At 40.1% G+C, this 14,782-nt stretch overlaps 2 protein-coding genes across 2 annotated transcripts; both read left to right on the forward strand.

Annotated features, from left to right (window-relative positions):
* Positions 1–616: 616 nt before the first annotated feature.
* Positions 617–1,231, forward strand: LOC131255297 (disease resistance protein RPM1-like). Its single transcript, XM_058255994.1, has one exon. It carries the CDS (start codon positions 617–619, stop codon positions 1,229–1,231), a length of 615 nt encoding a protein of 204 aa, XP_058111977.1.
* Positions 760–3,199, forward strand: LOC131255919 (disease resistance protein RPM1-like). Its single transcript, XM_058256865.1, has 3 exons — positions 760–897; positions 1,451–2,893; positions 3,033–3,199. Exon 2 carries the CDS (start codon positions 1,574–1,576, stop codon positions 2,501–2,503), a length of 930 nt encoding a protein of 309 aa, XP_058112848.1. The 5' UTR covers positions 760–897; positions 1,451–1,573; the 3' UTR covers positions 2,504–2,893; positions 3,033–3,199.
* The last annotated feature ends 11,583 nt before the right edge of the window (positions 3,200–14,782 follow it).

Below are 14,782 nucleotides of genomic sequence, written 5' to 3' on the forward strand. Positions count from 1 at the left end.
TTCTAACACAGGTTATAAGAAATCGAGGACCATGGAAAGACAGAAGAAAACGCAAGTTTGAGAGAGGAAGAAGGAGAAATGGTGGAGAGTGCTGTGAGTTTCTTAATACGATACTTGGGGGCTTTGTTGGTAGAGGAAGCACAGTCGTTGAAGAGGGTCGTTGGAGAAGTCCGTGGAATCATAAATGAGTTAGAGAACATCAGATCCTTCTTAAGGGATGCCGATGCAAGACAAGATGCTGATGAAGGCCTCAAGACATGGGTGAAACAAATAAGAGAAGTCTCTTACGATGTCGAGGATGTTCTCGATGAGTTCATGCTCAGCCTAGCACAAGAGCAGCAGGATGCTCAGGGATGCATCAATTTTCTTCCTAGACTCATCAAGCAGTTGAAGATACGCCATCAGATTTCATCTTCAATACAAGATATCAAAACTCAAATCCATAGGATTATAGAAAGAAAGGATGTCTATGCTCTCAATAGGATGGAGCAAGATTCAAGCTCCAACAACATGAGTGATCAATGGTATGATCGATCCTCGGCTTAATGCTCTTTTCATTGAGGAAACTGATCTTGTGGGAATCGACGTGCCAAGGACAAAATTAATCGGATTATTAATGAATGGAGATTCAAGACTCTCGACGATTTCAGTGGTCGGGATGGGTGGCCTAGGGAGGACCATTTTGGTAAAGAAAGTGTATGATAGCCAACAGGTGAAGAAACATTTTCAAACATTTGCTTGGATCACTGTCTCACAATCATTCAAACCGGAGGATCTACTCGGAAGCATGATAAATCAATTCTTCGAGGAAAAGAAAGATCCATCTCCTCAAGGAGTAGATGTGATGACACAGGTCGGGCTAATCAAAGTGTTACGAAGGTACTTGCACAACAAAAGGTATGTACTTGTTCTTGATGACGTATGGCAGGCACATGTATGGAATTTCATAAGAAATGCATTGCCTCCCAGTGGAAATGGTAGCTGGGTAATGATCACAACACGCAAAGGTGACGTTGCATCATCTTCTCGTATTGGACCTTCGGATCATATCTACAATCTTCAACCTCTGCATCCAAAAGAGGCGTGGTCTTTCTTTTGTAGGAAGGCATTCCAATCAAATGAGGAGAACAGTTGTCCTCATGAATTGGAGAAGCTTTCTCGAAGTTTTGTTAATAAATGCCGAGGATTACCACTTGCAATTGTCACATTAAGTAGTCTTCTATCAATTTAAGACAAGACATATCCCGAGTGGGAGATGATTCACGGTAGCCTTGGATCAGAGCTTGAAAGTGATGATAATCTTAGAAGCATGATGAAATATTATTGCTCAGTTTCAATGACTTGCCTTACTACTTGAAATCATGCTTCTTGTATTTGAGTAAATTACCTGAAGACTATCCAATTAAGCATATGCAACTAATTCGGCTATGGATAGCTGAGGGTTTTGTAGAAAGAAATGAAGACAGGTCAATGGAAGAGGTTGCTGAAGGTTACCTTAATTCGCTCATCACTAGAAATCTCATTCAAGTGGCAGAACGGAAATCTCATGGGAAAGTGATCACTTGTCGCATCCATGATCTTGTGCGAGAATTCATTTTTTCAAAATCCAGGGGAGGAGCATTTCTTTTCATCTTCTGTTGAGCATAACATGGCGCTTTGTAACAAAATCCGACGTCTGTCCATTTATAATGGTGGTGTGAATTTTCAGAAATATAAGGAATTCTCTCGTCTTCGATCTTTGTTCATTTTCAGTGTGGATGGACTATCTAACTACCCTACAATCACATCATTTTCCAGCTTAAGGTTGTTGAAGGTGGTCCATCTTGAAAATGCATCGATTGAAATCCTTCCTGATGATCTAACAAGCTTGTTGCATTTGAGATACCTAAGCTTGGAGAATACAAAGATTGAGAAACTTCCAAGTTCATTGGGGAAGCTAAAGAACTTAAAAACATTGAATCTGAAGGGAACCTTTATACGTGAATTGCCTGTTGAGATTCTCAAGCTTGAGCACCTCTGCCACATCATGGTTTATCGTTGTAGTAGAGAAGGGTTTTATTTGCCATTTAATGATGTGGATGGAATTAAGGTGCCTGCTGGAATGGGAATTCTAAGATCCCTGGAAAACCTGGCACATATAGAGGGAGATAGCGGCATCATTAGAGAGCTGGGGAATCTCAGCCAACTAAGGAGGTTAGGCATTGTCAAGCTAAGAAAGGAAAAAGGGGCTGATTTGTGCACTTCTGTTGAGAAGATGAACCACCTTTGCTCCTTTGATGTGACATCAATGAATGAGGAGGAGGTTCTTGACCTGCATTCTATATCGCATCCTCCACTGCCTCTTCAACGTCTGTACTTGGCAGGGCATTTAGAGAAGTTACCCAAATGGATTGCCTCGCTTCATAATCTGGTGGTGGTTCGCCTGTTTTGGTCTAGATTGAGGGATGACCCACTCAAAGCCTTTCAATCACTGGCCAATTTGGCAGAGCTCTTACTACGGTGAGCTTATGATGGAGAAGAGTTATGTTGTGAGGGAATAGGATATCCAAGACTCAAAGCGACTATTACTCTTTGAGTTGAATGGATTGAAGCAGGTGAAGGTGAAGAAGGGAGCAATGTCTAACCTTGAAGAGCTACATATTAGACGTTGTGAAGAATTATTGGAGGTGCCATTGGAGCTGAGACACCTCACTAACCTCAAACAACTCTACCTTTGGGATATGTCCCAGGCTTTCTTGAAGGGGCTAAGAAAGGATGGAGTTGAAGAGTTGGTGGATTCCATTCATCACATTCCACTAATCCGATATATAGACACTCAAGAACGGACTTATCACGACTTCTCATGATTCTGGAGAAAGCACACCTAAAAGGTTAAAGCAGTTGTCAGGTGAATGTTATATATTTCCTTCTTCCTATTCACAGTTGATATTTTTGTTCTCTCCTATTTTCTCTCAAACATTTGCATTTTCATTTTTCTAAAATTTTTTATGACATTTTATAGTTGCTGACTTTGGTTGGCTCGTAGGAAGGAGTTGGGTGCTCACGGTTGATGATCTTCGTAAGAGGAGATTGATCCTGCCAAATGTCTGTTTGTTGTGCTTGCAAGATGTGGAATCAATTGATTTCTTCAGGTGTTTGGTCTGGGGCCCTTGGCTTCGCAAATGTTTCCCGGGTCATGCCTTCCTCCATGGAAGGCCTTCTTGTTGCCTTCTTGTTTCTTGGCACGTTGTGGTAGGAAAAAATGGAGGATGGCACTGTTAGGAATCCTTTTAGACGGGGAGAAATGAATAATGGGTGCTTTTGCAACAAAAGCCTTTCGGTTGTTGGAGTCTTCCGTAAGATATTTTTTCTGTTTAGAGATTTGGGTCCTTGAGCTTTCTTGGTTTGGGTTTTATTGGGGTCATTTCCAGCCATGGGGTTGATGTTGTTTTATTTCTAGTTTTTATTTTTCTTAGTTTTTTTTAGGTTTCTTTTTCTTTTCTTTAGCTTTTATTTTGTAATAAATTTATCATTTTTATCATTTTTTTTTTTTAAAAAACGAAGACATTTTTATAGTTGCTTATTGGAGGAAGCGTGGCTACAGTGAAGTGACGTCACAAAGTTCTGTGGCCCTACAAAAAAGTTCCGTGGCTCCACTGTTTTCTATGGTGGGTCCACTCGAGCTTTGGATCTAATTTATTCTTTGGCTAACGTCCTCCAATGATCTCTCCAAATGGATGGATGGTGTGGATTCAACACATACATCATGGTGGTCCTCCAAAACTTGGTGACGTCAATTCAGTAGCCAGTCTAGTAAGTAGCTAATCCGCGTCGATCGACTGACGCCTGTTCCTCTACTATGTTGTAGAGTAAGCTTATTCCGGACGCGGATTACATACGGACAGCTTGAGTAGCCGGACTCGCTGCTGAAGTGACGTCACCAAGTTATGTGGCCCCACCCCCACCATGATATATGTATTATATCCACACGGTCTATCTATTTTGAGAGATCATATTATGGCATGATACAAAGGATGAGGTAGATCAAGAGCTCTAGTGGACCCCACCACATAAAAAAGTAGGGAGAGTGATGCCCACCGTTAAAAACTTTTAACGGCCACAAAAGTTTTCAATCAAGCTGATATTAGTGTTTTCCCTTCTTTCATGTCTACATTAACACATGAACAGGTAGGATTTCAAATAAACATCATAGTGGACCTTAGGAAGGTTTCAACTGTGGGCGTTACTCTCCCTACTGTTTTTTCTTAGACAATTCCCTAAAATGATCTCTCCAAATGGATGGACGGTGGGGATACAACGTATACCTCATGGTGGGGCTCACATAACTTGGTGACGTCACTTCAGCACGAGTATGACTGCTCAACCTGTCAGTGGCAAATCCGCCCGCTTATTCCTCGACAATTATTTATATCGAGGCCACCACTGCGAAGATAGTTGGATGCCCTGGAAATCCGGACCAATGCAACCATTAGCCACCATATGAATTTGGAGGTCTGTGGGTAGTGTGGTCTATTATGTGGCCCACCTAGTGATTTGATAGGCATGATTTTGGGGCATCTTATCATCATGGTGAGTCTCACTCAATACTCTGGTTGGATGACATATATATTCAGTACTGTTATCATATAAGTATTTGAATTACTTTCACATGCAACTGAATATGCTCTCACATTATTGAGTAAGTGTTGCATAAAAGCCTAGGAGGCCGTTTGCTACTGGCACTGCCAATAGACCGGGGGCTAGTGGTTGGTGCTCTGTGGGCCCCGCTATGAAGTATGTGTTTGTTCTGTGCTGTTCATCCATCTTTTCATATCATTTTAGGGCTTGATCTAAAAAATGAGAGGGATATAAATCTCATATGGACTATACCACAGGAAAATGGCAGTGATTGGATATCCAACATTAAAATCCTCCTAAGGCCGCTGTACTTTTTATTTGACATCGAATCTGTTGATTAGGTCATACAGACCTAGATGAAGGGAAAAAACAAAGATCAGCTTGATCCAAAACTTTTATGCCTGCCTCCGAGAAGTTTTTTATGGTGGGCGTTCATTCAACACTGCTTCCTATAATGTGGTCCACTTGACATTGGGATATACTTATTTTTGGGCTCATATCTTAAAATATTGTATAAAAATAGATAGACGGCATGGATGAAACACATACATCATGGTGGGGCTCACGGAGCACCGTCGACTAGGGTTACTAGCCAATCCGTTCTCAAAAGCTTATCCCATAATGTTGCAGTGAAAACTGGCCTCTTATTTCAATAGCATACGTCTTCCAATGAAAATCTTAACGCTAGAAAATGTATACATTTCAGTGGACTGGAATCCACCAGGTTGTGTGGGTGACATCTTCACCATCCATCAAGTGCGCTTAGGTCACTGAAGCTGCCATCTGGGGAAAAACATCAGCATGTTCTGCAATTCAAGTCCGCCACACCACAGGAAACAAAGGAGAAAGGATGACAAACATGATATCTCATGTGTTGCACTCGATATGGCTTGTATATTTCATCAAGTAAGCCTTGCCAGGACCACGGGCCGGGACACCAAATATCAGCCTGGCCAAAACTTGGGCAGCCAGCTACATGAATTTAGAGATTTTAGATACATCATTTTACATTTATGCATGGTGTGGCCCACCAAATTTTGAGTTAGGTTGTTTTTTGATGTGTACAGTAAACATGAGTAGGTACATGTGATGGACAGAGTCTCGACACACGCACACTACTCGGGATTCCTCTACAAAACCTGTTGTATGCAGAAGGTAAAACACCGAAATTCCATGGTGAAACATCCTAGAAAAATCTGTACGGAGACCCGAGTACAACCTCAGGCAAAACCGCCTAAGGACCACATCCTGTCAAATTTTAGACAAAAATTTGTTAAGTGCTAAACTAAATAAGCAGTGGATTAGGCACAGGCCACCATTTCCACAACTGAGAAGGCCTAAAACCATTAATACCGCTGACTCAACGTAACTTAAAGACGTAGGAGAAATCCCAAGAGCCTGTCGCTCTTGGGAGTACATTGAAATCCCGCATCAGACGCAAACCGCACGTTGAAATTCTGATGACCGTAAAACTATAGGGTTTTGTCCGTTCTATTGAGCTTGACAACCATCGCGGGAATCGAGCCCAGATAGTGTCCAGAAATGTACAACTTGAGCCCTAAGTGAAGTGTATGAGAAACGTGAATATCTTTAGAAAATGAGTTGAAACTTAAGTGAATTAGGCCGTTTACTCTCGCACGATATTGAGGATTTCGGACCATCAGTTTCTGACCAAACTTCACCCATGGAAAAAGGAAATTTCCTTGTACATATCCGTATAACTGTGGCCCCGATCGAGTAAGTATGACCATTGATCTGACGTAGGTTCTCCACGGTCGATCGACCCATTTGATCGCATTGAAAACACGTCTTGGCATAAATCCATTGTCAGAGAGCATACCCTATGACATAGGTGGGTAGTAGGCCTTCCTATAAGCACTGTTTGTCAGAAACAGTCGCCCAAAGGATGTAACTTATGTATATGGTGGCCCTGGGGCCATTTGTATCACTTATGGGCCTATATATATAGCCCTTATCTCACCCCACCTCTCTCATATATGAATTTTACAAAAATCCTAAGGGAGAGAGAGAGAAAAAAAAAGAGAAAAGAGGAAGGAAAGAAGTGAGATTCTGGGAGATCGTTGCAGGAATCCTCCCCCACAACTCCACGCACCAAATCTCCGTGTCGTCGCGCTACACAACCTGTTTCGATTACGATTTTAGGTAAGAAAACCTAACCCTAAAGTCATTGTAGAAATCCAGGATAGTTGTTCGTCAATCTAGCTAATCAGATTCGTCGTTTAGGTGCCTGACGTCTTGTTTTCAGACACGTAGAGTTGGACCAAGTCCGAATCGAGCATCCCGACGAAAGGTGCGGATTATAAATGCTTAGGCTATGGTTATCAATACTTTCAATGTCAGCTAATGATTTAAGTCTAACTTGATTGTTGCCGTGTTGTCTAGTTATGCTGTTGTCTGTACGAAATATACATATGAACTGTGAGGAGTAAAATATGCATTCCATGTGTTTGTTGAAATGTTTGAATGAGCATTTGAATATGATTTGTGCTTGCCATGATTTCTGATCTAGGGTTAACCATTGACAGGTGTACATTAATCTCTTCGTATAAGGAATCGCTAAAATATGTGTTGTAACTAACCTAGTCTACGTATTTGGTATAGTGTAGTCTAAGTGTTTATTGACTTGCCTGAATGAGAAATTGTTGATGATTTGTACTTATTACTAGTATTGAGATAGGATTTTGTATTACCTTATATATATGTATAGTTCCTTTCATGTAATCATCTTTATCTCTACGCAAATTATTGATAAAATGCAAGTGTCTGGTAACATGATCAATGTGTTTGATAAAATGCTCAAATGAAGAATTCACTTGGATTGTTTGTCAAATGTTGAAATGATTACCATATGTGTTTATTTGCTACATCTGAGTAAGATTGGGGTTATAACTTAGGCCAGGCAATCAGTAACTGTCCCTGTTTAGATGGCTGAATTAATCATGCCACATTAGAAAAATTTGACGAATCCAGCACGAAGATTGTTGACAGTGGTTAGGCCACAAGGGGTGCTTATGTGCTCCATGTCGATTAAGTCAGCGTGTACCCGTACCAATCGACTTGCCTAACCAACCGTTTGGCCTATTGTATGTTTACTATATATGAACACTACTACTTGAATCTAATGTACCCCTTACAAATGTAAAGGCCCTCTTTAACCATGGTACCACGATCCGCTAAGACTCATGAGCCGGACATGGTGGTATGAGACACCATGTTTGAGCTGTCAGCCTATGCTGGGGTGACGAGACTCCCCGTAGTGACCAATGAGTAACTAAAACTCGTGAGCCGAGCATGATGGTATGGGACACCGTGTTCGAGCTGTCGACCTACACTGAGGTGACGAACCTCCCGTAGTGACCTCGAGTATAAACTTGTGAATTTGCCTATCGACTGCTTTTCATTAGGAGTGATACCCTACAACTTGCCTATCGTATGTGCTTAACTAGGATTGACGACCCTAGATGGATCATTCGGTTCGGGTCAATGAACTAAAGGATGGTACCCTAGCTTCCCAAATCTACTGTATGAATAAGCTTAATTAAGTATTCGGCTAACACGACCATCCATCGCATTGCATTAGTTAGGATGTGCTTTGGCGATGAAGTTGTGCTGTTTTGAGGAAGTGATGGCATGCGCGAAATAGGTTGTCGGAGTCACTTGTGAGGGAGCTTTGGTGTGAGAGCATACATCATTACTTGCACTCTATTCTTGCATTAACAAGAGTAGTTAGGAAATGATTGTTTTGTTGCTTTATCATTACTGCTTGTTTGACTTGATAACATGTTAACTTTTGCTTTATAGTTCCACTGAATTAGCTACTCATTCTCACCTCGGATGATGTTTTAAAACACAAACCAGACTCTGATTTAGATGCAGGTGTTGATGAAGTATATGTTATAGAGCAAGACTATATAGATGAGGAGGAGGAATTCTCCTACTTTCAGCTATCGGGCAGGTCGATATAGACTTCGTGCTAATATGTAAGAAATGCTGAGATTTTGGCTTAGTTGGACACCTTACATTTCCACATTTTGTATATTTTGAAATAATACATGTATATATTCAGTCCGGTTACATACTCATACTCTGAAGTTGGTGAAATACCCACATGTTTAAATATATATGTTTCAAACTTCCACTTGCTTGATTTAATTATATCCAAAGTATGATATGCTATTTTAGTATAATCTCACTCATGCTTAACTCATTGATATGGGTGAAATCTGAACATCATTATCTATATTGCATAAGTGATGTATTGGATCTCGGGAGTAGAGCTTTGCTAGACCCTCGAAATCTGGGGCGTTACACACGGAGCCTACCATATTGTTATAGTGATATCCACTTCGTTAATTTGGTGCACCTTCACCATATTACCTAGAAATGAGCACAGTCCAAAGCTTTGTTAGGCCATACTGTTGGAACAATGTGATGTCACACCTATTGCCTTCATGTTGTGTGGTCGTCTTAAGTTTTGGATCAAGATTACTTACGAGCATATGTTCATGCAGCTAAGGATCAACTTATAAAAGAGAAAATTTTCAATGTAAACTTCACTTTTAATTAACTATTATCTTTTTTAAATCTCCAACACTTTACTTTCTAATTTTAAACTAGTGCCTGAACAGATTAACTATTTTTAAATGAAAATACCTTCTTCTTTTTTTAGTATATTCCTTTTTTCGGTGTCACCACTGTTGTTTACCTGTTTCTGACAGTGGCGTCGTCGATCCTGCAGTGTCAGCGTCACTCGCTGTCTTGATCTGGTGAGTTATTATCAACAAGTTCTCAGTCAATTTTGAGCAAGTTTTTTGTCAATTTCAATAAGTTCTTGGTTCTTGATCAATTTCAACGAGTTCTCGATCAATTTCACCGAGTTCTCGATCAATTTTCAGAGAGTTCTCGATCAATTTCAACAAGTTCTCGATCAATTTCAATGAGTTCTTAATCATCTTCACCAAGTTATCAGTCAACTTTGGTGAGTTCTCAATCAATTTCAATGAATTGTCGGTCAATTTCCCCGAGTTCTCGATCAATTTCATCGAGTTCTAGGTCAATTTCATTAAGTTCTAGGTCAATTTTCACCGAGTTCTCAGTCAATTTTAGCGAGTTCTAGGTAAATTTCTATGAGCTTTCGGTCAATTTTTACGAGTTCTTGGTCAAATTTACCAAGTTCTCAATCAATTTTTAACAAGTTCCCGGTCAATCTCTGTGAGTTCTCGGTCAATTTTACCCAGTTCTCTGTCAATTTTCACCAAGTTTTAGGTTCAATTCATCGAGTTCTCGATCAGTTTGAGTGAGTTCTTGGTCAATTTCAACTTCTCTGTCAATTTCATCGAGTTTTCAGTCAATTTCACCGAGTTCTCAATAAATTTCAACGAGTTCTCGGTCAATTTTTACTGAGTTCTCGGTCTATTTCAGTGAGTTCTCGGTCAATTTCACTTAGTTCTTAGTCAATTTTCACTGAGTTCTAGGTCAAATTAATCAAGTTCTTGGTCAATTTCACCAAGTTCTAGATCAATTTCGGCAAATTCTAAGTCAATTTGCTTGACTTCTCGGTCAATTTTAATGAGTTATTGATCAATTTTCAGCGAGTTCTCAGTCAATTTTTATGAGTTCTTGGTCAATTTTCAGCGAGTTCTCGGTTAATTTCAACAAAATTGCGGTCAATTTCACCGAGTTCTTGGCTAATTTCATCGAGTTCTCAGTTAATTTGCCCGAGTTCTCGGTCAATTTCACTGAGTTCTCAAACAATTTTAGCGAGTTTTCTGTCAAGTTCACTAAGTAACAATTAAGAATTATTAAAAAAAAATTAAAAGAAATGAATGAACGAAAAATGATGATGAATAAATAAAAAGTATGAACAATGCATGATTTAGGAATGAGTAAAGTGAATGGAAAATATTAATTATGAATAAAATGAATGAATGAGGAATGAGGAATTAATGAAAAAATAAATAAAATTAAAATTAAAATGAATGACAAAAAAGGAGGATGAATGAATGAAATGAATACAAAAAGAAAGAGAATATTAGCAGGCATGATTTTCTGATAATAATTGCAATATTAGAAACAAGGGCAATCTAGTGATGTACTGTATGGATGGTGTTGGCTGAGGCATCAATATGCCTTTTGCATTTTGGAAATGGCCAACCTTTTACCACAGTGGACCATTCAATTATTAGGTCCCACCACCATACAGAATGCCGATTGTGCATGGTCCACTTAAGGTGATGGCTACTATCCAACGGTCTCATCATCCCATCGCAAGAGTGTCCAGTTGTTATAGAATTTCAAGATTTAATTAGTGGTGACTCCAAAACAAATCTCATTACATATGAGCATATTCTCTAACTCCCATCAAATGCACCCGGCCTAATCTATTTCACAGACAGGGACCTAATTAGCCTTTGAATCTAGGTCATTTATTAATGATCCAAACATTTTACTTGATGGCAATTCTCACTTTATACGGTGGATACCATTAAATAAAAGCTCCTGGACTCATCATTCCAACCTTTGAAAATTAGCTCTTTAGCTTTGAATATGTACAGCCAACATAATCTTTACATAAATAAAGGTGTCTAAAGAAAATTTTCTTTATTCTTTTTAGAAAACAATGATACTTTTCTGGGGTTAGGAGCATGTCTCCACTTTTAGCTGTATTTTTGGGGAAGCAGATTTCCTGGCAAATCATTTCGCAGGAAGTTCCTGCCCCTGGAAACCTAGGTGGAACCCAATGTATTGTTTGCGAGAAATTAATCTACCCCATCCATCCTTTTTTCTTTTTTTTTAAACCTCATTTTAGGACATGAGACCAAAATTGAACAGCGTCCAAGACTCAAGTTGGACGAACTAAGAGAAAAGATGGTTAGGGAAATTCCTATAGTTGAAACTTCACCGAGGTTCAACAATAATGTTTACATGCCATTCATACTGTTGTTCATGAGGTCATTCCTATTTGGATAACTGAAAACACAAATATTAGCCCGATTCAAAACTTTTGTGGCCCCTAGAATATTTCAACCGTGGACATTCAATTCTCATAATTTTGCCCCATTTTACTATTGAACCCGGCTCATTTTTTCCCTCATGTCCTAAAATAAACTTACAATTCCCAGGACAGGAACTTCCTGCGAAAGGCTTTTCAGGAAATCCACGTCCTATTTTTGAAGACTTATTATCAAATGTGGTTGTCGTGCTGCCACCTTTTTGAAAAAAAGAAAAGAAACAGGAAATCCACATCCTATATTTGGAGTCTTATTATCAAATGTAGTTGGTGTGCTGCCACCTTTTTGAAAAAAAGAAAAGAAAAAGAAATAGTGGGCAGCAAATGCAGCATTCTATGTCAACCGTTGATCACATGATAGAAGAAATTTCCACTTTGTCCAATAAGCAGATGACTAAAATAGAACTAAAATTAGTCGAGCTTTCACAGCTCAAGGTAGAGCTGGGCATTGAGTCGAGTCAAATCAAATTGGGTCCAACTCGACTCGATCTGGAATTTCCATGGCCTGACCCAAACTCAATCCGATCCGGGACCAAGTCAGGGTCATCAGACTCGATCCGATCCGGTGCAGTACTGAGTCCGACTCGGTCAAGGAAACCGAGTCGGATATATATATATATATATATATATATATATATATATATATATATATATATATATATATATATATATATATAGAGGCATGCTCACCTACGCACCTACGCACATGCGCACCTTTGCACACGTGTTATGGGTGTCGAATCCGAACAGTCCATAAGATGCGGAATTCCATGAAACCTCAGGGGGTGGATTTTCACCGTGATCTAAGATTCTGGTGGGCCATAGCAAAGAGAAATTCAAATCAAAGGAAGAAACTATTTGCATTTTTCATGGCCCACCGAAGTTTTTGTTCAAAGTAAAAATTGGTACCAGGGGGTTTCATGAGGTTCTGCTTCATGTGTACCGTTCAGATTTTCGAGACTCATCAGATATGATGAGTTCTCAAAAAAGTTCGTATTAAATACGTACAAACTGGTTCGCAGGTGAGCATTCCACTATATATATATATATATATATATATATATATATATATATATATATATATATATATATATATATATATATATATATATTGAAATTTAAAAAAAAATTCAAAAAATTGATGATGAATCTTAAATCATACACAATGTATAGTTTCATGGAAATCAACCTACCGGATTTAAATTTGTGATGAGTGGAGAAGGTAGGGACGGCCAGATGGGTTGCTGGTGGGTTCGGACTTCGGATCGAGCCCTGTTAGAGAAGAGAAGAGATGGGTTAAGGATTTTGGATTTATTCGGTTTAGGTAAAACTTAACAACAAATTAACCTACCGGATGTGGAGAAGGTAAGGACGGCCGAACGGGTTGTCGGGCTAAGCGGTGGTGGTGGTAGGTTCGGATCAAGCTCTGGTAGAAAAGAGGGGCTAGGATTTCTGGATTCGTTCAGTTCGGGATGGGTAGAGGGGTATTAAAAAGTGAAAAATAAAAGTTAAAACACTATATATAGGACCCGATCGGATTGGGTCGGATCGGATTAGATCGGATCCATTCAGATCGGATCGATCCGGATTGACCACTGATCCGAACTCGATCTGATATAGGATCGGATCTGAGTGGGCCTACTCGATCTGCACCGATCCTGGCCTTCGGTTTGATTCAGATCCTTCGGATCAGGTCGGATTCTGCCCAGCTCTAGCTCGAGACATCAGTACCCGAACCCACGTGACAGTAAAGCTACATTGACTTTAAGCAATTTAGACAAAACAAGCAATGCTTTTTATTCACAGCTTGCCCAGATAACATACATTTGACAATTAGAAATGATGAGTACTCTTCAACGCACAAGAGCTGTTAATGTTCCCTACTGATTCACAACAATTGGATAATCCAATTCAAATGATCCATACCGTCCATCAGGTCAAGCAAACATTTTATGAGCTTTCATACAAAAATTACCCTAACCTGATTATTCTATCGGACAATCCTAACAATCATATCAATGGTTTGAAAAATAGATGGACATAAAAAAGATGGCCATCATTGTAAGACCCGTATCCTAGACCGTACCGATCCGTAAGTTCCCATGATCTTTCCGGTTGAATTCCAGCAACCTTCGACCCTTAACCGGTATTTGCGCATGACCCTAATTCATATGCCGTCAACCCGAGACAAATCAATCCGAGACTTGTACCTTAGCGACCGCGCTGTCGCCGCGGTTCCGATACCGCGTCTTGCACGCCGAGGCGATACTCTGGGTAGGAGATGTGGGCCAGCGTTTGGTGCGAGAAAAACATCGCGCGTGCGAATTACGAGAGAATCTCTACGAGATGTCACCTCAATCAATCAATCAATCCATCCCATCATGTCAAGTACATGTCAAGTACACCATCACCTCTCACCCTTCCCCAAGCAACCCCAAAATCAAAAATTTCTTACACCACCCATGTCTTTCTTACACCAAGCAACCACAAAAGTCAAAAAAAGGCCTTACACACTTATCCCTCTCTCTCCCATCCATCACTCCATCACACATCACCTCTCTTTACAACACTCTTTCTCTCATTCTCAAACTCACTTTCCCAAGCAAGAGAAAATTCACACGTCCAAGCCTCTCCAAGCCCTCCCAAGCAACAAGTGTGGCCCACTTTCCTACCCTTTCATCTCCCATCTCAACTATCCAAACCTCATCTCCTCCGTTGGAATCAAAGTTATGGAGCAAAGGAAGCCAAGGGAGCAAGAAGAAAGCGGTGGGTGATTTTGAATTTTGTCTTTCATTTATTTATTTGATTTAAGGGTCCATATCTATTGGGACCCACCTTAATGTAGGCTTTGTATCAAAGAGGGGCCCATAGTGGCGGGCCCCTCTCTCTCTCTCTCATGTATTATAGACCCCACTATGATCTATGATCATGGCCCACTTATAATGTGTGTATTTCATCCATGCCACCTACCAGTGGACCCCTTCCATATGGGACACACCATGATGTTTATATGTGATCCCAACCGTCCTTAGAGCGGCCACCTTGATGTGGCTAATGGTGGGGCATGGCTGTCAGTGAAGTGTGATCTGACGTGGGCCCCATAGCTCACGTGGTAGACTGAGTGAAAAGTGCCTC

Source organism: Magnolia sinica, chromosome 9, assembly GCF_029962835.1.
Source record: "Magnolia sinica isolate HGM2019 chromosome 9, MsV1, whole genome shotgun sequence".
NCBI classification, from domain to species: Eukaryota; Viridiplantae; Streptophyta; class Magnoliopsida; order Magnoliales; family Magnoliaceae; genus Magnolia; species Magnolia sinica.